This window comes from Melospiza melodia, unplaced genomic scaffold, assembly GCF_035770615.1.
Source record: "Melospiza melodia melodia isolate bMelMel2 unplaced genomic scaffold, bMelMel2.pri scaffold_45, whole genome shotgun sequence".
In the NCBI taxonomy this organism is placed as follows: domain Eukaryota; kingdom Metazoa; phylum Chordata; class Aves; order Passeriformes; family Passerellidae; genus Melospiza; species Melospiza melodia.
This window is the reverse complement of record NW_026948772.1, coordinates 3,044,177-3,066,514: the sequence shown is the minus strand read 5'-3', so window position 1 is coordinate 3,066,514 and position 22,338 is coordinate 3,044,177. Positions and strand designations below refer to the sequence as shown.

At 53.0% G+C, this 22,338-nt stretch overlaps 1 protein-coding gene across 1 annotated transcript in view; it reads right to left on the bottom strand.

The window, feature by feature from the left end:
* LOC134434656 (zinc finger protein 418-like) overlaps positions 1-22,338 on the bottom strand; it is a gene marked incomplete at its 3' end in the record, with an annotated part of 79,824 nt that overhangs the window by 56,192 nt on the left and 1,294 nt on the right. Inside the window, exon 2 of the mRNA XM_063183296.1 lies at positions 20,695-21,274. Coding sequence (XP_063039366.1) covers positions 20,695-21,274 — 580 coding nt within the window. The remainder of the gene's footprint in view (positions 1-20,694; positions 21,275-22,338) is intronic.

The window sequence follows — 22,338 nt, the reverse complement described above, 5'->3', positions numbered from 1 at the left end:
GAAGACTCTTGAGTGGGGGGAGAGATGACGGAGTGGCCTTCTGGCTGGACTTTTTTTGTGTGGCCATAGACTGAACCATTGTTTTTCCTGTGACACAGAGACTGCATTTAGGGGGAGGCAGTGCCTCAGAACCAGGAGGGTTCAGTGTGGTTACCCCTCGGTCCCAGGAGGTGAAAACTTGGGGGGCACAGATGTCCCGAAGGAGAGAATGTGCCTTTTTTGGAGTGAGAAAAGGCCTCCTGGAAAGACAACCCTAGAACAGGGTCTGCTCCATGCACAGTGGTGAGAGCACTGGGCATGGAAGGAAAGGTGTCACGATGGCAAAGGACTTTCCAGGTGGTGCTGAGTGACATGGAAGCACACGAGGTTTCCAGGGGAAGCACACAGCGTGTTTCCAGGGGAAGCCTATGGTGCAAGAAGGACTCCTCTCCTCTTCATGAACTGAAGATTGAGTATTCTAAAGGGTGGTGCCAGAGTGAGAGTTGGTGATTTCGGGGAATGTATTGCATTGGGAAATTTGGTGGGGGGGGAGGAGGAAAATGCTTTTGTAAGGTTTTAATTTTTTCCCTTATGGATTTTTTTTCTTCTTTTCTTGTAGTTTAGTTAATAAAGTTTTCTTTATTTCTAAGCAGGAGCCTGCTTTGCTTATTCCTGGTCAGACACACACTGATCCTTGAGACCCTTCACCAGCAACAAGTGTCTCGAAATCTTGATCCATTGGTCACTCCTAACTCGAGACCTCCCCTCAAACCTGCCTTTCTCAGACCTTCCACAATGGTCCAAGATGGCAATGGCCACGTGGTCTTGGAGCATCATGCCTTGGAGACTCAAGATGGAAGAAACCTGAATGTGGCTCAGGAGACTGACCATCCACCCTCCATCTTGGCTTCTCCACTTCCTGCTACCACAACCTTCTGTTCCGCCCTGAATGAACCTCCAGACTACACCCCCACAACTGCGGGTCATGCCCCACTGTCAATCATTCCACCTCCACCCTAGGCCATGCCTCCAGAACTCCACCCTGGAAGTCCACCATCATAAATCAAGGCCCTTCCTCCCAAACACCTGACAAAATGGCAGTACCCTTTGCCTTACCCTCCAGCAACAATATAACCCCATGATCAAAGATACTAAGCCCAACAGTTACAATGTTTCTCATCTGAATGTTTCTGCTCCAAGTTGAGTCAATTCCTCAGAAGACAGCTTGGATTCCACAGAGCCACCTTGCCCCTGAACCCCAGGAGATCCTTAGAAAAGGATCCAGAAAAAGGCAGTTAAGGAAGGAGACTGGCAAATAGTCTCGAAACTCCTCGTGGCCCCTATATATTATGAAAGAAGGGGACAGAATCACAGGTATCAGCCATTGGTTTATGGGGAAATCAAATGATCTGTATAGGGCAGCTGAAGACCATAGGAGAGACTTAGCTTCTTTTAATGGCCCAATGAGGGCCATGTTTACAGCACATGTCTTAACTCCCTATGATTTAAAATATATTATGACCATGTTGTTGTCACCTACAGAATATACCCTGTGGGAAGGGGGATGGAAGTGTTTACTAAATCAATTAATAGCAGACTGTGCTAATAATGAGGCAAGGGTGGAATTGACAATCGACCATCTAGGTGGAGAAGGACAACACAGTCTAACAGATGATCAAGCAGCAGGCATCCCCTGAGAAGTATTGGATGATATCAAAGAGATATCAGGTATCGGATGGTAGCACCCCCTATTTGGACTACCTTGCATGGCCGAGCTAAAGCTTTAGGACAATTAGACCATCTTGGGTGCCTGTTAAGTAAGCAAACCAATGCAACCTCCCTCACATTGAGTGGCCTGCTCTGAGACATAGAGACCATCAGAAATGCCACCGTGCAGAACAGCAATAGAGCTTTTATTCTGGAGACATGGGCATGGCTCAGTGTAGACTCTGAGGGCATGTGTTGCATGAACTTCTCCAGCCACAGCGAGTCAATTCACAAGAGCACTCAGATACTGAAGGAAAAAAGCTTCAAGAAGCTTCACATGGAAAAAAAAGACTGGTTCAATAAACACTTCCAATCCTAGGAATTAGAGGGTTGAATGATGTCTAGCTAAAACAGGGTCTTAGTTGTTGTATTGTTAATTGTCCTATGTTTGTTTGGATGCTCTTAGAAAGTCTTACAAATTCTTTCAGTTCCATCTTTGTTGTAAAACAGAACGGGGGAAGATACTCAACACAGGCTCCTCATGGACTCCTTGGAGGAGAGAATTGGAGGCCAGGATGGCACAAAAACCTCTCAGAGACTCAGTGTGGGAAGGAAAATTCTTAAAAGTACCTAAAGTATTCTTAAATCCATAAAGTACCTTAAAAACCTTGAGTATCTCAAGGTATTAATAAGCCTCACTGAATGTCAGTACAAAGCTCTCAAGGGACTCATTAAAGCAGATAATTGGGGCCATGATTGCACAAAACTATCACAGAGTCTGGATCAAAAGGGAAATACCAAGTACCTTAAAATAACTGAAGTACCTTGAAGCATTAATGAGCCCCACTGAGTTTTGTTACTGACAAAGCCTCTCCAGGGACTAATTATAGCAGATAATTGGAGGCCATGATTGCACAAAACTCTCAGTGACTCCAAGGCAAAAGCCAAACCCAAAGTCCTGGGAAAAACCTGCAGTCCCTGCAGGGAGCATTAAGGAGCCCCCAGAGCCATTCCTGAGCAGGGCTCCCCAGGGACTCCTTCCAGCAGATCCTTGAGGCCACTGGGATGTGGGCTAGGGGGGGATGCTGAGGGCAGGACAAGGGGCTGACAGTGCCCAGCCTGGCTGGGGCTGTGCCAGGAGGCCCCAGGGCCCCAGGATAAGGTGTCTCCTCACAGCCCTTGGTGGCACAGACCCTGCTGTGGCCCAGGGCACCAAGACTTGGCTTCTCTTTGCCCCCACCTGTCAGCACTGTCTTCAGTTCTCTGCTCTGTCTGGGGCCTGGGGACACTTGCTAAGTCATGTCCCTCTCTGGGACCCATTACAAGTCCAAGAAACTTTGGAGTGTGATTCTGGCTTGGAGTTCTGGAGAGGTTTCTTCAGCTCCCTCTCAGGGACTGATGTTCAGGACCTGGGCACAAAGCCCCAGAGGCTCATTAAAGTCCTGGTGCTGTGTCTGTGCTGCTGGACTGGGCTGGGCTCCTGGCACAGAGGCAGCTCCTGGTAACCAAGCAAAGCTTCAAAAGCACATTTCTCTTGATGAGCAGCTCTTCTGCCAGCCCAGCAGGGCTGGGGCACTGCCTGCAGCCACCTTGGGCACAGCACAGAGGCACAGAGAGCTTCAATCAGTCAGGGTTGGGAAGGGGCTGAGAAGTGCCTGGGGCAGAATCACTGCCAGCCCTTGGCACAGGAACCTCTGGCTGCAGGACAGTGCAGCTGCAGCTCCAGGAGCCATCTCCTGCAGCTGGAACATCCCATTGCCTACAGACCCTGTGAGTACATTCTCTGATTTTCTCTTGTGCAGAGCAGCCAGGGGTGCCCTGGTCTGTCCTGCAGAGCAGGGTCCTGCAGCCCAGGGTGCTGTGCAGGGGCAGGGACTCTGCTGCCTGCCAGGGACAGCTCTCAGCCAGCCCTGGCAGCTGCTCCCAGCACTGGGGGACAAGATCTGGGTGAAAAGAGACAGCTGGTAAGGCTTGGGAGGGCTCTAATGGTGCTGTGAGGATGCTGCATTGTTCAGGACTGCTCCCAGCATAACACTTAACTGCAGAACATTTCCAAGTAGATTATGCAGGGAGCGGAGCGAGGCAGGGACTGCATAAAAGGGGAAATCCTGCTTTTTTAAAGTACTGCTCTAGGTTGTCTTGATGGGAAATTGCAAACAGATATTCATCTGGCAGTCCAGGATGAGAAAAAAAACATTTCTCAGATGTTGCTAAACCAGGCAGTGACAGAAATCAGCACAGGGCCACTTAGAAGCTGCATCTTGTCTTGTTTATCCAGCCTCCTCAGGGTTGCTTTGACGTTGCCATCAGAGCCTGCAGGTCCAGAGCTGCCCATGGACAGTGCCAGAGCTGGGAGGGGTCTGCAGGACAGAGATGAGCCCCCAGGATTGGGCTGAGCTCTGGCAGCACTGGCAGGGCCCAGCCCTGGGCACAGGGAAGCAGCTGCTGGCAGGGACAGCTCCAGGCTGTAGAGCCCTGGGTAGGGAGTGTGTGGAATGTGTCCCCAAGCTGTGCTGGGATATTTAAGGTCCTCTCCAAGCAAAAATATTCCATGATTACTTGTTTTACAGATCCAAATTCCAAGGCACAGCAAATGTCCAACAGCAGCTCCATCAGGCACTTCCTCCTGCTGGCATTGGCAGACACGCGGCAGCTGCAGCTCCTGCACTTCTGCCTCTTGCTGGGCATCTCCCTGGCTGCCCTCCTGGGCAACGGCCTCATCATCAGCGCCATAGCCTGCAGCCACCACCTGCACACGCCCATGTTCTTCTTCCTGCTCAACCTGGCCCTCACTGACCTGGGCTCACTCTGCACCACTGTCCCCAAAGCCATGCACAATTCCCTCTGGGACACCAGGAACATCTCCTACACAGGATGTGCTGCTCAGCTCTTCTTATTTCTGTTCTTCATCTCAGCAGAGTATTTCCTCCTGACCATCATGTGCTATGACCGCTATGTGTCCATCTGCAAACCCCTGCACTACGGGACCCTGCTGGGCAGCAGAGCTTGTGCCCACATGGCAGCAGCTGCCTGGGCCAGTGGCTTTCTCAATGCTCTGCTGCACACAGCCAATACATTTTCCCTGCCCCTGTGCCATGGCAATGCCCTGGACCAGTTCTTCTGTGACGTGCCCCCAATCCTCAAGGTCTCCTGCTCACACTCTAACTCCCACAGGGAACTTGGTTATCTTGTTGTTACTTGCTGTTTAGCACTTTGCTGTTTTGTGTTCATTGTTTTCTCCTATGTGCAGATCTTCAGGGCTGTGCTGAGGATCCCCTCTGAGCAGGGACGGCACAAAGCTTTTTCCACTTGCCTCCCTCACCTTGCTGTGATATCCGTGTTCATCAGCACAGCCATATTTGCCTACATGAAGCCCTCCTCCATGTCCTCCCCATCCCTGGATCTGGCCCTGTCAGTTCTGTACTCAGTGGTGCCTGCAGCCCTGAATCCCCTCATCTACAGCCTGAGGAACCAGGAGCTCAAGGCTGCAGTGAGAAGACTGATGACTGGATAGTTTCAGAGACATTAAATGGCTGGCCAAATTCTACAAATGACGTGAAATAAAAGTAATGTTATTGATGGCTTGATAGAGGCTTTTTTTTCCCCTTTATATTAGTTTTATCATATGGTCCAAAAAGAAATGTCATTCTTTGTGCCATCTCTCATTTTGTTTGTCTCCACCTTCCCTGTGCCCACAGACTATGTCAATGAGGGGCTGCACTCTCAGTGGCTTTAAAGGATCTAAAGAATCTCCAAGCAAAGCTTTCTGCAGATGCCCTTTTGTTGCCTTCTCTGGGGCTGCAGCAGCAATGTCTGTGTGCAGAGCTGGGGCACATCAGTGCTGGCCGAGCAGCTGTGCCCAGCAGCAGCAGCACTTGGTGTTGCCAGTGCTGCTGCCGTGGCCCTGCCCCGCTGCCCTGGTGGCCCTGGTGTTGCTGCAGGGCCTGAGTGCTCTCGGGGCCGGGCACAGCCCTGGGGGTGGCAGTGCCGGGGCTGCAGCAGGGACAGGCCATGGGCACTGCGGGGGCAGCACTGACGCCTCAGGCCAGGCCCTGGGGGCTCCACGCTCTTTGCCCAGGCTCTCACAAGAACACGGCCAGGCCAATGCTCAGCACAGAAAAGCCCTGTGAGCTGCCCCAGGCTGGCCGTGGGCAGGCTGGGGGCAAACAGCATGGCTGGGGCTCTACAAGGGCCCTGGGGCAGACGGGAAGGAGCAGCAGAGCAGGGGCTGATCCATCCCCAGTGCTCTGCACAGCCCAGGGCAGCGTCCCCGCGCGTCCTGATGGAGCTGCCAACAACATCCCCCCTCTGCAGCCCTGGCCTCTCCCCCAGCTCACACAGGTGCCCCATCCTTGCAGGCACAGACACGGCAGCACTGGCTCAGCAGCCCCTGTTTGCATTGCACACAGCAGGCAGGAGCACCCCCATGCTGTTGGTGTGGGGACATGAACCTGAGGGAGCACAAATGCCATCAGCCCCTGGGGCCAGCAAGGGCTGGGGGACACCAGGGAAACCACTCAGCTTTGTCCTGGCCTCTGCAGTCAGCCAGAAAGTTTGTTCCCATCAGCTGGGAGTTTCCTGTCCCACTGCAGATGCTGTTTGCTCAGAGCCAGGGCTGCCTGGCAGCCACCCCCAAACTGCCCTGAGCATTTCTGTGGTTTCACCTTTGCTTTCTCTACTCTTCGCCTGCTTTAAATTTCTTCCTATTTCCCTCCCCGGTTCCCTGCCCTGCAAACAGCCCCTCCCTGTTTGCCCTTTCCTCTCTGGCCCCACTCCCCATTGCAGTTCCTTACTTGGCACCATGGGAACATCCCTTGGGGACCAGGATCATCCTACAAGTGCTGCAGGAATTGTCTGCAGGCTCCTGCAGTGCCTCCTGCTGCTCCCTTGCCAGAGGCACCCCAGGCCAGGGGGGCACATCTGGGCTGCTGTGTCTGGCTCTGGGGCTCCCTGTTCTGGGCAGTGAGGAGGAGCTGCAGAGGCTCTGCAGGTCTGACAGGATGGGCTTTGGGGCTGGCAGGAGAAGCTGAGGGACCTGGGCTGCTGGAGCTTCTGAAGAGGAGGCCCAGGGCTCGTTCTGCAACTGCTCCAAGAGTGGTTTTAGAGAATCCTAGAATCAGCAAGGCTGGAAAAGGCTTTGGGGATCATCAAGTCCAACCTGTGCCCTGACACTGCCTTGTCTCCCCTGAGCCTCCTCTTCTCCAGGATAAACCACCCCAGCTCCCTCAGCCACTCCTCACACCACTTATGTTCCAGACCACTCCTCAGCCTTGTTGCCCTTCTCTTGACATGCTCCAGCCCCTCCATGTCCTTCCTGAATTGGGAGGCCCAGAACTGGACACAGCACTGCCCAACCAGTGCTGAGCCCAGGGGAAGAATCACTGCCCTGCTCCTGCTGGCCACACCATTCCTGATCCAGGCCAGGAGCCATTTGCCCTTCTTGCCCACCTGGGCACACTGCTGGCTCATGTCCAGCCTGCTGTCCATCAGTCCCTGCAGGTCCCTTTCTGCCTGGCTGCTGTCCAGCCACTCTGTCCCCAGCCTGTAGTGCTGCAGGGGTTGTTGTGGCCAAAGTGCAGAACCTGGCACTTGGACTTGTTAAACCTCACCTTGTTGAATTTGGGCCCTGGATGCAGCCTGTCCAGGGCCGTGTGCAGAGCCCTCCTACCATCCAGCAGATTAAAACTCCCAGCCAACTTGGTGTCATGAGGGTTCCATGAGGCCCCAGAGTGTCGCAATGGTCTTCATGATTCCATGAGACCTCTCAGTATCACAATGTCCCTTTCGTTCCATGGGGCCCCTTCGGTGTCACAAAGTCCCTTGGATCCTTGGGCCCTGCAGTGTTATAATGGATCATTGGTTCCATGAGGTCTGTCAGTGCAGAAATGCTCTCCTTGCTTACCCAGTGTCACGATGGCGTCTTGGTCCCAAGGGCCACCATGAGGCCAAACATGTTTCCTTCATTTCAGGAGTCCCTGAGGAGCAGCCCTGGACCCTTGGTTCCATGGGGCCCTGCAGTGTCATAATGGCCCAATCCTGACACCAGGTCCTGCGATGTCACAATGCTCTGCATCGTTCTTAAAGGCCCTGCAGGGTCACAGTGGCCTGTTGGTTCCCTGAGGCCTCAGAGTGCCACAATTAATTCCTTGGTGCTGCAGTGTCACAATGGAGCCCTGGTGACACAAGATCCTGCAGTGTCTCCAGGGACCCTTGGTTCCATGGTGTCAGGGTCCGTCCTAGTGGACAGATGACCTGATGGTTCGTAGGAATGATCTCAGAGTGCAAAACACCAACACGGTACAAGGGGGTTTGCAGTGATGATCAAATCAAATGCAGTTTAATGGAAATAAAATCCCTCTATTGCATTTTTGCACAGCAAAAATGCAATAGAGGGATTAAGGGAGAGAAAAAGATAGAGAAAGAGAGAGGAGAGAGGAGAGAGAGAGAGAAGGAGAGGGGATATAGCTACCAACGCAGAGACGAAGTCCTTTGGTCCAGTCCAGCCGAGGGTCCGCCTGCTACGCTGGGGAGATCTTGAAGGCTCTAGCTAACTCAGAGGCTTTTATTACTGAAAAGTGTGTATGGGGGGGAACAGATACAAGAGGGAACAGATGTAACAGGTAGTCCATGTTCTCAGCAGTAAATGATCTTGATAGATGTAACAGCTAGTTATGTTCTCAGCAGTAAATGAGAGCCATTGTGTTCTCGGTCCAGTGGTCACAATCTGCAGGCAAACATCTCGCTTCGGTCAGCTTGCCTCCCCACACACCTCCCCCGGGCTGGGGGTTTCAGTCCCAGTCCTTGGAAGGAGCAGAGGAGCCTTTTTAGGAGTTTCATGTCTCAGTCCTTGATGGAAAAGCTTCTCACATCTCAGTCTGTCTGTCACGGTGGTTGTAAAACAGGTGAGGGTCTTTGGTGGGAGACCACCTGGAACTCAGGAGAAGTCCAGCCAGGCTGAGAGGTGGGACAGCTTCCAGAGCTGCTATTGTTGCAAACGGGGCATGGTGCCCTCTTCTTAGCATACAGCAAACATACTTGTGAAAACAATAGCTTAACACTGAGCTTTCAGATCTCGGAGCCTGTGGCGTGTGACTTTTCTCCTTCAGAGCCAGATATAGACAGGGGGTGTCTTCTCTTCAGTGGTCTCTCAAGGACGATCGTGAGGCAGATGAGGGAAAATTGGGACAGACTCTCACACATGGGGCGCCACAGTGTCACAATTGTTCCCTCAGTTCCCAGAGTCCTTGCAATGGAGCAATGGCCCCTTGATTCCATTGTCCCCAGGCTCTCCCAAGGGTCTCCTTGGTTCCGCAGTGGCACAATGGCCCCTTGGCTCCACAAGTCCCTGCAGGGTCACAGTGGCCTCTGTGGCTCCTCCAGGACCCAGACTGTAACTATGGACTCCTTGCTTCCATCCAACCCCACAGTGTCACAATGGCCTCTTGGCTCTTTGCTGCCGTGTCGTACACATAGTCACCATGATCCTCTTAGTGCCACCAGGCCCCGCAGTGTCAGAATGGCCCCTTGCTTCCCCAGGGTCCTGCAGTGTCACAATCATCAGAGAAACAACCATACTGGGAAAGACCTTGGAGAGCATCAAGTCCAACCTGGGACCCAACACCACCCTATCACCCAGACTATGGCACTCAGTGCCACATCCAGTCTTTCCTTAAACACTTCCAGGGACAGTGACTCACACATCTCTCTGGACAGCCCATTCCAGTGCCCAATTACTCTTTGTGAAGAGAATATTTCCTAATGTCCAGCCTAAACATCCCCTCATGCAGCTGAAGGCTGTGTTCTCTTGTCCTGTCACTGTTCCCTGGGAAAAGAGTCTGACCCCCACCTGGCTGCACCCTCCTGTCTGGGGGTTGTATAGAGCGATGAGGTCTCCCCTGAGCCTCCTCTTCTCCAGGATAAACAACTCCAGCTCCCTCAGCTGCTCCTCACATCACTTGTGCTCCAGACCCCTCACCAGCCTTGTTGGCTCTCTCTGGACATGCTCCAGCCCCTCCATGTACTTCCTAAATTGAGGGCCCAGAACTGGACACAGCACTTGAGGTGCTGCCCAACCAGTGCTGAGCACAGGGGAAGAATCACTGCTCTGGTCCTGCTGGCCACACCATTCCTGATCCATAGGAGGGCTAGGGGTTGGATGAGGGAAATGATAGGAAGGGAGTGGGGACAAAGTATTATTGATTGTCAGCCATAAAAGGTCTTTATCTTCATATCTGTTCAGACTGCATTAGAAAGTACTGGGGGTCACTATCAGCTGGACATTGCTGATAGCAGTCTATGAACAGGAAAGAATAACTGTCAAAACAATTTCCTCTGCTTTTATTTTTTTTTTTAATATAGCAGATTCACTTTGAATATACTTTTGAAATTTGTCTAATTAATGACAGAAGAATTTGAAGCTTCAATTATTCCCATTGGCTTTTCTTGTTTGATTGTTTTGAACTATTGTTTCTGAGCCTTTTCCATTGAATTCCTGAACGAAACAGCTGAAGAAAGAAGAGACATCTGGAGTAATAAAGTGCATCAGCAACCTCCAAGTGTCTGAGGATCCATCCCCATCCGAGCAGCAATGGACAGAAATGGGCACAGCTTTGTGGCTGCCCCAGCTTTGGCATGGGCCCTGGGCCTGGAGCAGGAGCAGCTCTTGAGGGCCCCAAGGCCATGGCTCTTGTGCTGCCCTGGGCAGATGGGATGGCAGCAGGGGCTTCAGAGCTCTCAGCACCTCAGGCAGAAAGGAGCAGGGCAGCCAGGGTGCCTCCTTTGGCCTTGGCCAAGCAGCTTCCCCCATGGCTGGGGCTGAGTCCTGTGGCAGCTGCAGTTGCTGCTGTGCCCTTGCCAGGGGCTGAGGCCGTGGGGCCAGCGCCCAGAGCAGCCTGGCCTGAGCAGAGCTGTGGGGCCACATGGGATGGGCTGGGCTGGGGAGAGGCCCTTGGCGCTGCCCAGAGCTCAGGGCAGCTGGCAGAGCTTGCAGGGAGCTGGGCCGGGCTCAGAGAGCCTGGCCCAGAAACCATCAGTGTCCATCTCAGCCTGGCTGAGCGTGCAGGGGCAGGACTCAGGCCAGGCCTTGTGGGGCAGGGCCAGCGCCTGTGCAAGGCATTGCAAACAGGCAAGTGGCCCATAGAGAAGGTTGTTCTGAGCCCTGGGTGGCATGGACAGAGCAGGGAGAGGGCCCAGGACATTTGTCAGTGCCAGCCTCTGTGCCCAGCCCTTGGCAGCCCTGGCTGCTGAGCCCAGCTTTGGCCTGGGCTGAGTTTGGCTGTGGCCCAGCTCCATCCTCCTGCAGGGCTCAGGGCCTGTTCCCAGCCATGGCCAGCCCTGGCTGCCTCTCTGCTAGCCCAGAGGTCGGCAGAGCCCGGGGCAGGGCTGTCTGTTCAGCCCCACAGGTGCCAGGGGCTCTGCAGGAGCTGGCAGAGGCTGCCCAGCAGGGAGGCCATGGGGCACAGAGCCCCAAGGCTGCTGTGGGCACCACAGCACAGGGGCCGTTCCCAGCCGCAATGCTCCTGGCCTGGGCTGGGCCTGCACAGGGGCTGGGCCACCATGGCTGGGCCAGCACAGGGCCACAAAGGGGCCACTCAGCCGCTGCCGGGGCTGACAGCAAGGCCAGGCACACACAAGCAATTGCTGAGCATCACCTGAACTGGCCAGGCCTGACTGTGCCAAAGGCAGAGCTCAGCTGCCCTTGGGGGCTGCAGGAATAGTCCAGAGCCCAAAGAGCCTCCATGGCTGTGCTGGAGACCAAGGCTGCAGGAGGGAAATGCAGGGCTGCTGTGGAATGGGGAGGGCATTGAATTCCAGAACATACCTCAGCTCTCTGATGATCCCAGCACCATGCTGGGCCCTGTTTCAGACTGAAGCAGAGCAGATGTTGATGGGACAGGAGCCCTGCGGGTCTGTCAGGGACCTGCAGCTCTCAGGGTGCTCTGCTCTCCCTCAGGTGCTCTTGGAGAGATCCAATCCCAGCTGGGCACCTCAGGGCACAAGTGGAACTGCCTGTTCATGGGCACACAACTGATGTCAGCCTGGATGGGGGCACAGGTTTTAATACGTGTTTATCTGATAATATACAAGCGAATCTTTATTATGTGGGTCATTTGAGTGCTTTTAAGAAATAGCAATATTTTCCCACCAGAAACGGTGGTTCCCACTCTACTTGTATAACCAATACTCATTCTACTATTTAATCTCCCTTTTCCATTCTGTATTTCTTCCTCTCCTGTTGAAATAGCCATGTTTGACTACATCTCTTCACTAGACAAGCTGGATCCATGTCCTTCCTGCTGCTCTCACATTTCTTCTTCCATATGCTCTCTGGCCATTCAAGTGCCTCTCAGCTGACTGGTTTCATGCTTTGAATCTCAAGGAGTGGCCAAATCTTTAAGAAGTTCAAATAAATATGAATTAAATATGTCGTTCTGGTTATATCTATCTCAGAATTACCTTTATTTATGTCTTTGTCTTGAACTGTTTCTGTATAGAAATCCCTTCGGGATGGTGGACATGTGAAATGCTGCTGGGACACGACAGGAAACTGAGGGAAGAGCTGTGATGGTTATTAAACTCTTCAAATATTCCTGTTGTGTTTGTAGGCAAGAAATGTTTCTATGCCTCTGAGTGTCACCAGTCCCTGAACCCAAAGGACACAAACCTGATGAGTAGTTGTTCCCACTGCAGGGGCGCTTGGACTTTGGCTCTGCACAGGAGAGCTCTTCATCCCCTTTCTCTCTTTTCCTCCCACTGGGCATGGAGGGAGCTCCTGACTTCAGCCTGTGACTCGTGTGTGCAAAGAGCAAATCTGGGCAGAATCAGGGCAGGGAGGGTTTGGGGGGAACTTGGGATCTGTGCTGGGCACAGAAGTTGTTTTCCATTGCTCTGAGACTGTCTGCTATGGAAAGTGGATTTAATATCAAGCAGAGGAATGACTTTTGCATTTGATGGAGCTGTGCCTTCCCTTGGCTTTGTTGGCTGACAATAAATGAACATCCCTCTGTGTCTTGGGCAGCTCCTTCTCCAAGGAAAGCAGGTGGGAGTTGGAGCCAAGGAGCTGAAAGCTGCAGGTGCAGCCTGGGCTGGAGGGAGCTCAGATTTGCACAAGGCTGCTCTTAGTGCCAGGGCTTGGATGGGGGAAATGGTGGGGTGGGGGTAGGGACAGAGTCTGATTGATTGTCAGCCATGAAGGGTCTTGATTTTCATATCTATTCCAACTGCATGAGGAGGTACTTGGATTCAGTGTCAATTGGAGATTGCACACATCAATGAATTAACAGCAAAACAAAATTACCAGGACCTAAAAAGTATTTTCTCACTGTCTTTTTAAATATCATGTGTTCACTTTGAATACACTACTGAGATTTACTTAACTACAAATTATTTGGAAACTGAAATCAAATTGTTCCCAAAGGCTTGGCTTGTTGAGGTGTTCTCAATGTTAATGAGTCCTGGGACACTGAATTCCTGAACTGAAGAGCTGAAGGCTGAACAAGCCTCTGGAGCAGTGAAATTCAGCAGCAGCCTCCAAGGTGCTGAGGATGTCAGCAGCCCCCACTGAGGCCATCCCTGCCCAGAGACCGTGGGGGAATGGGCAGACAAGGAGAGCGTCCCTGGGGCTGGGGCAGCACAACTCAGAGGCAGCAGCGGCTCCAGCTGGGAAATGGAGTGTGGAATGTGGCTGGGAAAGCCCTGCCTGGACTGTGCCAAGCAGGACAGACAAGCCCTGACTCCCATCCCCCAAACAACTCTCTCAAGGAGACATTTAAAAGGAAACTCAATTGTTTGTGTCCTCTGAGTTTTATGTGCTGAAGAAATAGCAACAAGAGACTCTAAAAAGTTCAAAAGAGCAAAACAACCTTTATTGTCAACTTTAGAAAATCAGAGAAACTTTTGCAAATGTTTAATATGACATTAAATCAACAAAAAACACAACTCAAAGCATTACCTTGTGCTATTCAACTTCATAAGCTCTAAGCCTGTTCAATTTTAAGTCACTCAAAATTTGGAAGAGGACATATATACGAGAAGTAGACACACAAAGAGAGACAGACAAAAAAGATACAGAGAAGCATACACACAAACAAACACACAGAACTACCAACTCCTGGATTCCAGCAGTGCTCAGACGGAAATTCCCAGAGGAGGGAGGGTCAAGATGTGTGCTTGCCTTGTTGTCAGCCTTCAATACCTCTTGGTCTTCCTGGACCCTTCCCTCAGGTGGGACTTGGGCTCATTTGGTCCCTCAGGAGCTGGGCTGGGGCTGCAAAGGTGGCTGTGGAGCATTGCCTGTGCTGTGCCAGGGACTGGCAGACACTGCTGGGCTGGGATAGAGGCTCTGGGGGGATTGGGATTCCAGGGCAGGGCAGGGCTGGGGTTACAGGGCAGTGCAAGGCTGGACCTGCCCCTTCCTTCCCAACACACAAAATTTTTCCAGCCAAAAATCTCCTCCAGTCTTTCACAACAGGCAATGTTGGAGGTGGAAATCCCAATTCTGGCCATGGGCACCTGGCTAAGAAGGACAGTTCTTTTCCAAAAGAAGGAAAGCATGGAGCCCCAGTGTTTCAGCAGCTAATAAGAAGAGACCCCCAACATGCCAAGGTCAGTTGGGTCAGTCAGGAAGTCAAAAGGAGGCCAAACCAGCCAGACCTATGGGGCCTAACAGTGTCACAACAGTGCCTTGATTCCATGGGGTCCAGCAGTGTCACAATGGTCCCACAATGGTCCCTTGAGAAGACCTGCAGTGTCACAATGGACCCTTGGGTGTATGGGGTCCAGCAGTGTCACAGTGGCCCCTACATTTGATAAGGCCCTGAAGTGTCACAATGGTCTCCGTGGCTCCCCAGGCCCCATAATGTCATGTGATTCCTCTGTTCCATGAGCCCTGAAATGTCACAATGGACCTTTGGTTCCATGCAGCCCTGCAGTGTCACAAAGGCCTCTTGGTTTCATGAGGACCCACAGTATCACAATGTTCCTCTTGGTTCTGTAGGTATCCCCATGGTCACAATGGTCTCTCTAGTTCCATGAGGCCTCACAGTGTCACAATGCTTTGCTTATTCCATGGTACCTCATAGCATCACAAGATCCCATGAGTCCCCTCAGTATCACAATGAAGCCCTCAGTGCCATGGTGCCCCACAGTGTCACAATGGCCCCTTGGTTCCATGAGACCTCACAGTGTGCCAATGGATCCTTGGTTTGATGGGGTCTCTCAGTGTCACAATGACCACTACATTCAATGGAGTCACACAGTGTCAGTACTGTTCCCTTGGTTCTATGGGGCCCAGCAATGTCACCGTGGTCTCCATGGTTCCATTAGGCCCCACAGTGTCAGTACTGTTCCCTTGGTTCTATGGGGCCCAGCAATGTCACCATGGTCTCCATGGTTCCATGAGGCCCCACAGTGTCACAATGTTCCCTTGGTCTCACAGGGCCCCATAGTGTCACAATGGTCCCTTGGTTCCATGGCCCTGTGCTGCTGCATTCCCCCCTCCCCTTCTAAGGCTGCCCTGCCAGCTGAGAAATGCTCCTTGGGCCTTGGCCTTGGCCAACAGCCCCTGGGCTCAGCTCCTCTGCAGCTCATCACAAACACTCCAGGCACTGCTGCTGCCCAACCAGCTCCTGCTTTCTGTAGGAGCAGCTCCGGGAACTGTTTCTGTTCCCTCAGTCGCACAACATCCCTGTTCTCACCCTGCCAAAGAAAGCTGTTGGTGCCAAGTGTGGCCAGGATGAACCATTGCTGGGACTGAAGCCCCTCTCTTGGGGCCCTGCAAACAGCGCTCCAAAAGGAGCCCTTGGAGCTCTCCTGGGCCAGCCACTCCCTCTGAGTGGGGCCTCTCCCAGCCGGGAACTCTCCCGTTTGCTGCACTCGGGGATCCCCAACAACCACAGAGCCTGGGCCGATCCCCCCACTCCACCAGGCTCAGCCCTTCACCTGCTGGGGAGATGCCAAAGGATCCACAGTGAGCATTTCCTGCCCTCAGGGGAATTGCTCACAGGTGCCTTGCACCGACACTTTGTGTGCACAGAGGAGTGCCTGTGCTGAGGAAATGTGGCAGAAATGCTGCTCTCTGAGGGGTTTGAGTGCCTTGGATAGCTGAGTCAGTCAGGCCTGTAGGTCAGGTTAAGTCACAAGGGCTAAGTGAAGATAAATTCTGCTAAGAGTTGTTCTTTTGCTAAGCTGTTACCTTTAATATAAGTTATCTGTTACGCAAAATATTGTAAAGTGTTATTCCGCTGTTAAATTGCAAAGTCATAGGTTTGAGTTAGATTAAATGCTGTTACACTCTGCTCTTTTGCTAAATTGTGAAGTTGAAAGTATCAGTTAAGGTTAATGTATAAGTTAAGTCCTGTTAAGTTTGAGCTCTGTCTGTTAGGCTTTCAGGCAGTATTCCTTTCATCCTTGCCCTCGCTGTCCTTGTGTCACACACAGACACACAGCGACAGTTCTCGGGTAATTTCTGGTTTGATTGCCTGGATTTGGTTTGGTTTTGTTGTTCCTTTGTTTCCTTGGTGTGCCTGAAGTGTCCAGTCAGGAGCAGAGTGACTCTTGCCAAGGAACTTTGTGCTGTTGTCCCTTAATATTAAATCTGGTTTTTACTGATCCCTTGCTGGGGATTTTTTCAGCGCTCTCAAGCCCTCGTTCGTAACAGGGTGAAGGAGCCCTGGCCCAAGCTCTGGCCCTGGGGGACATGGGGACGCTGCCGGGGGTCCCTGTTCCCCTGTGCCACCCCCAGGGCCCCGTCCCCCCGTCCCCGTGTCAGGTTCTGGGATCAATCTCGTGGAACATCCTCTGGGGGAGGCTGCGGGGCGGGGGAACCCGGGGGGACAGGGGACCCCGCTGTACACGAGCAGGGTTGGACTGCTCTGGAGGGGACTGTGAGGGGGCCCAGGGCATAGTGACCTCCCCAGTGACCTCACACAGCCCCTGTGATATCACACTGCCCCTGTGATGTCACACAGCCCTCTGTGATGTTACATAGGCCCTGTGATATCACATAATCATATCTGTGATATCACACTACACCTGTGATGTCACACAGCTATCTTTGTGATGTCACACTGTCCATGTGATGTCACAATCTGTTCTGTGATATCACAGCCAGCTCTAAGATATTCCATAGCCACCAGGTGATGTCACAACCCACTCTCTGATGCCACAGAGCCACCCTCTATGTTGACAGGATCTGCTCTATGGCCTCACACCCTAATCTGTGATGGCACAGCCAGCTCTGTGATGTCACCACCCCCTCGCTGATGTCACAAAATCCTCAAGAACTCAGTTCTATTGAAACCCTGAAGTTTCTTGTATTTGAAGAAATTTCTGTCAGGGACACAACTGAGAAAGTGTCGCCAGCTTCCAGTCAGAACAGAACATTGGATGAAGTGATGGCAGCTGGGGACAAGCAAGGCAAAAGTGTCCCTGATGCTGAGCAAAACCTGGATGTGTTTCAGGAATGCAAAGGGCCAAGGCCTGAGCCCCAGCCCCTGGCCGGGCAGATCCTGTCCCTCCCTCCTTACTCAGGGCTCTTCCCGGGATGGGCACTGGCATGTGGGGATGTGCAATGACAAGGGCAGGAGCATGGGGCGGCCCCTGCCAGGCTGCTGAGCAGGGACAAGGAGGCAATGAGGCCCCAGCCCTGCAAGGGTCACTTGTCCCCTCGTGGCCTCAGGCCCAGGGCCAGCAGCCATGGCCAAAGTGCTGCCCAAGCTGGCTCTGTCGGGGCTGTCTTGCAGCTGCTGCCCATCCCTGTGCCCTGTGCAGCCCAGGCTGTCCCACGGTGTCCCTGCCCTGCGCCTCTGTCCCTGCAGGCCGTCGGCATTCCCCGGCTGCCCCACCTGGCTGGGCCCTTCCTTTGCTGACAGCTCTGCCTCCTGCCTTCCTCTGCCTGCCCACACAAATCCTGGGCTGCTCCAGGCTCCTGCTGGAGGACATGCTGCACCGCAGCCCTGCCCTGGCAGGGAAATTCCTTTCTCCTGGTGTGCACTCTGGGCCTCCCCAGCTGCCCTTGGTGCTAATATGTCTTCTTTAGGCTCATTCCCACTATGAAAAAAAAGCTCCAGCCTCTCTGAAACCACCCTTCCATCCCTCCCAGGCTACTCCTATTCTACCCTCAGTCTGCACACCACTGAGCCCAGAGCCATCACACTCTACCAGCTAGTTTTGTGATGAGGCCTCCAAACCCCATCCTGGGAGATTTTTGTGTCTTCTCCAAGGTCTGAGAAAATGGAAAAATAGTGATCAAAGTTATTTTCTCCCAAATCTTGCAATGACAGAACAAGGGCAAATATCTTTAAACTGCATGAGGGTGGATTTATATCTCTTAGAAGGAGGAAATATTTTACAAGTAAGAGGGTGGCTCGAAACTGCAGCTGATTTTCCAGAGAAGTGGATTCCCCGTCCCAGGAATTGTCCAAGAGCAGGAACTTTGTGCAACCTGACCCAATGAAACCCTCTCATCCCCAAGGACAGAATTCCTATTGTGAGTTCTCTGATATACTGGGAGCCCTCACAACGCTTCTGGCTAGAATGTCTGCTGAGGGCAGCCAGGCTTCTGCAGAGGCAGTGACCTCACAGCCATCATCATGGCAGCCCTGTCCCCTGGGCCTGGCTCTCCCCTTTGCTCTGTCCCTGCCTTGGCTCTGCTGCCATGAAGAGTTTTGGCATTAATATCTTGTCCCCGAGGTGCTGGGGCCAATGGCTTCCCAGTCAGGCTCTTGGAGCAGAAGTGGCTTTTCAGAGCCCAGCCAGGAATGAGCCCTGAGGTAGCAGCTCTGCAGTGGTGGCCACCAGGCCGGATTGCCAAGGGAGGCTTCTGGCCATGGCCTGCAAGCTGCTGCTGCTGCCAAGGTGCCTTTGGTGCCTCAGGCTCTCCCTGGCACAGCTCCCAGCACGGCACTCTGCCCTTGTGCCTGAGCCCTTCCCTGTGCTGGGGCTGGCCTGGGGCTTTTCCTGCAGCGGGACCTGCCCTGCTCATGGCACAGGAAAGGCAGTTCCTGCTGGAGCAGGAGGCTCTGCCTGCGATGGGCTCCAACAACCCCAGCAAGGCCCTGTTGACTTCAAAACTGCTTCCTAGAGCGCTATATTCTAATAATTGTTATAGCTCCTGAACTGTGCAGTAAATGAATGTGGTTAAGTTCTTTCTTCTAATCATTATTAGAATCAATCAGAGGAATATTTATATAAATCTATCGGGTAGTCCATCATTAATTCTGTGGGACAAATTGGGTTAAAGGTTCAATTCCACCTGTCCAATCCTTTACACCTTTGACAAAGTCTGGGGCTGGGATCGGATCCAGCCACTCCCAGTCTCCTCTCTTTGAAAATATATTAGAAGTCTAGGGGCCCTGCATAGGTTAGAGGATCCATGGTGGCTGTTCAGTGTCATTTCTCCACCTCATGATTTAGCAGGAGTTCTTCCAATAAAGAAATAAAGATTTTTCCTGAAACTCTCACTGTGCCCATGACAGGAACCCCTGTGAGTGTCTGGGACATTCCGGCCCTTTGGCAGCCTGGGGACTCCTGGGATGTCACTGTGGAGCCCCTGTGAGTGCCTGTGACAGATCGGTGCCTTTGCAGCCCAAGGTCCCCTGGGATGTCACCATGGCTGTGACTGCCTCTGACCACAGGGCTGTTTACCATCACCAGAAAGCCCTGGGAGGTCTCCATGGAGCCCCTGTCTCCACCTGTGATATTCCAGCTCTGGAACAGCCTGGAGACTCTTGAAAAGGCCCCATGGAACACCTCAGAAAGCCTGTGACAAATCTGATCCTTAGCAGGTAAACATCAGCAGGACCCTGCTGCTATGGTCAGTTTCCATGGTAACCATCACCAGCCTCCTGTTGCTAGGGTCAGTTTCCATGGCAACTATCCCCAGCCCCCTGTTGCTATGCTCAGTCCCTTGGCAGCTCCATGGAGACCCCATGCCAGGGGTGGTTGCCATGGACACCAGCTCAGGCCTGCAGCCACAGCCTGTTGCCATGGCAACCATTGGCAGCCCCATCCCCAGGCTCATGGGATCCCAGAACCACAGAATTGGCTGAGCTGGGAGGGACCCATCAGGATCCTCCAGTCCAACTGCTGGCCCTGCACAGGACACCCCAACAATGCCAGCCTGGGCCTGGCAGCGCTGTCCAAACGCTGCTGCAGCTCAAAGAGCCCTGGAGCTGGGACCCTTCCCTGGGGAGCCTGGGCAGGGCCCCAGCAGCCTCTGAGCAAAAACATTTTCCTGACATCCAACCTGAGCCTGCCCCGACTCAGCTGCAGCCGTTCCCTCCACTCCTGTCCCTGGGCACCAGAGGGAAGAGGTTCCCACAGCCCCAGCCAGGGACCCGCTCCAAGGCTGTTGCCATGGCCACCAGGGCTGGGACCAGCTGGGATGCTCAGTTTCCATGGGCCGGGGTTCAGGAATGGGATTCCAAAATTTCTTGTTCTTGCTAAAACCGCGCTGCCATCGCTGCCCTCCCACCTCCCATGGAAAGCACAAAAGGCAAAGATCCTAAGCTGGGATAAAAACCATTTATTTGGAACAGCAATGAGATAAGGAACAAACAGGAACAAAAGCAATATTCATAACAGAAGGGATAAGTAAAACAATTTGCAGAGAAAACTAAAACATCAACAATTGGCTCTTCACGGCAATGTATTTCCTCCTGTCTGCAAAGGACACCCTTCTCCCTGGGGTGAGAAAGAGTCTCTTTCCTGCCCCTGGCAATGACCTGAGGTAGGAGTGAATGTAATGACAGGGCCATGGCCAGACCCTCATGTTCTTCCATCCCACATCATGTCATTGGCAGGGGAAGGAAAAGGGACAGGTGTCTTCCTAGCATGGATCACAGGGAACATGGATCACCAGGGCTCTTTCCAATATGGGTCCTCCAATGAGGGATGAAGCTGGAGCTGGGCATGAAGCTCTTCTGCTGTTGGGGCACTGACAGAACGTCCCTTACCAGTGCTTCCATTGGTGACTGGTCAAGTCAGAGCTCTGGGTGAAACTCTTCCCACACTGGGGACACTCGAAGAGCCTCTTCCCTGTGTGGATGCGCTGGTGCCTGATGAGGGTGAACTTATGCTTGAATCCCTTCCCACAGTCAGGGCAGCGGAAGGGCCTCCCCTCTGTGTGAATCTGCTCATGGAGACGGAGATTTGAGCTGGTCTGAAACCTCTTCCCACATGTTGGGCACTCGTAGGGCCTCTCCCCAGTGTGGATGTGCTGGTGGATGATGAGGTGGGACTTGCGCTTGAAGCCCTTCCCACACTCAGGGCAGCAGAAAGGCCTCTCCCCAGTGTGAATGAGCTGGTGCCTGAGGAGATCGGAGCTGGTCCGAAAGCTCTTCTGGCACTGGGGACACTCGTAGGGCCTCTCCCCAGTGTGGATGCGTTGGTGGGTCACAAGGGTGGACCTGTAACTGAAGCCCTTCCCACATTCCCCACACTCGTAGGCCCATTCCCTGGTGTGGATCATCTGGTGGCTGATCAGGGTGCTGCTGTGCCTGAAGCTCTTCCCACACTCTGAGCACTTGTGGGGATTCTCCCCATCATGAAGCTGCTCATGGACCACCAGCTCTGAGCTCTGGCTGAAGCTCTGTCCACCTTCATGGCTCAGGGTGGGTCTTTCCTGCTCAGCGCACCCTGGGCTGGGTTTGCAGCCCCTACTCCTGTGGAATCTCCGGGGATTATCCTCCTCATTGAATTCCTGGGCCATGGAGCTGCTCAAAACGGCCTCCTCCTCCAGGTTCTGCCGTGGGGATTTGTCCTCCCTGGTCTCCATCCTCAGCTCCTTCTCTGGGGGAGGAAGGACAAGGAGAGGATGGGATTTGCCCCCATGCCAGAGGGAAATGGAAGAAGATCCCCACAGCACATCCCTGGAAGGACGGCGTTGGCAGCAGGGTTGTCCTGCAGCCAGGGGCCGTGCTGGGCTGGGAGATGGAGCAGGAGAGAGGGGGAAAGGGGCACTCACTTCCTCCTCACCTGCCTGGGTGTCCTGGGGCATCTTCCTCTTCCTTGCAGTCTCTCCCTCCATCTGGCTAAATTTTAGGAAAGGGAAATTCTGTTTTGGGAGGAAAACAAGAAATGAGCACACTAAATTTTGTACCGGATTGAAGGCAAACCAGGGGGAGAGTCTAAGTCAGAATTCCAGTTCAAAAACAAAATTAGGATCAAGGCAATGATACAGAAACACTGCCTTAAACTGACAGAGTCAGAATATAACCTGACACCCTGTTGGTCAGGGTGGTGGCTGCAGTCGTGTTGGAGTGATGAACGTGATTCTGTCCAAGAAGTGATGCTGTAGAAGAATCTGGTCTTCCTCTGAAGGTCCACTGGTGGTTCTGGAGCTCATGTCCTCTGGGAACCCAGTAGGCAAGGTGCTGCTGGTGTTGCCAGCCTCAGCTTATATCCAGGTAGGAATTCTTGGATCCTCCCCCTGGGCGGAGCATCCCACAATGGGATGATCGAATTTTATCAGTCCTGCAGTGACACTCAATGGCCCATTCACAGAAAATATCTCCCCTGGAGGGCATTATCAGGGGTGAGTCATGGAAGAGATAAAGAACACTGCCCCACCTGCTTATAGCAGTTGATGAACATGGGGATTGAAAACATGCATTTGGTTACATCTTGCATTGCAACCTGAAACAGTGGGGTAAT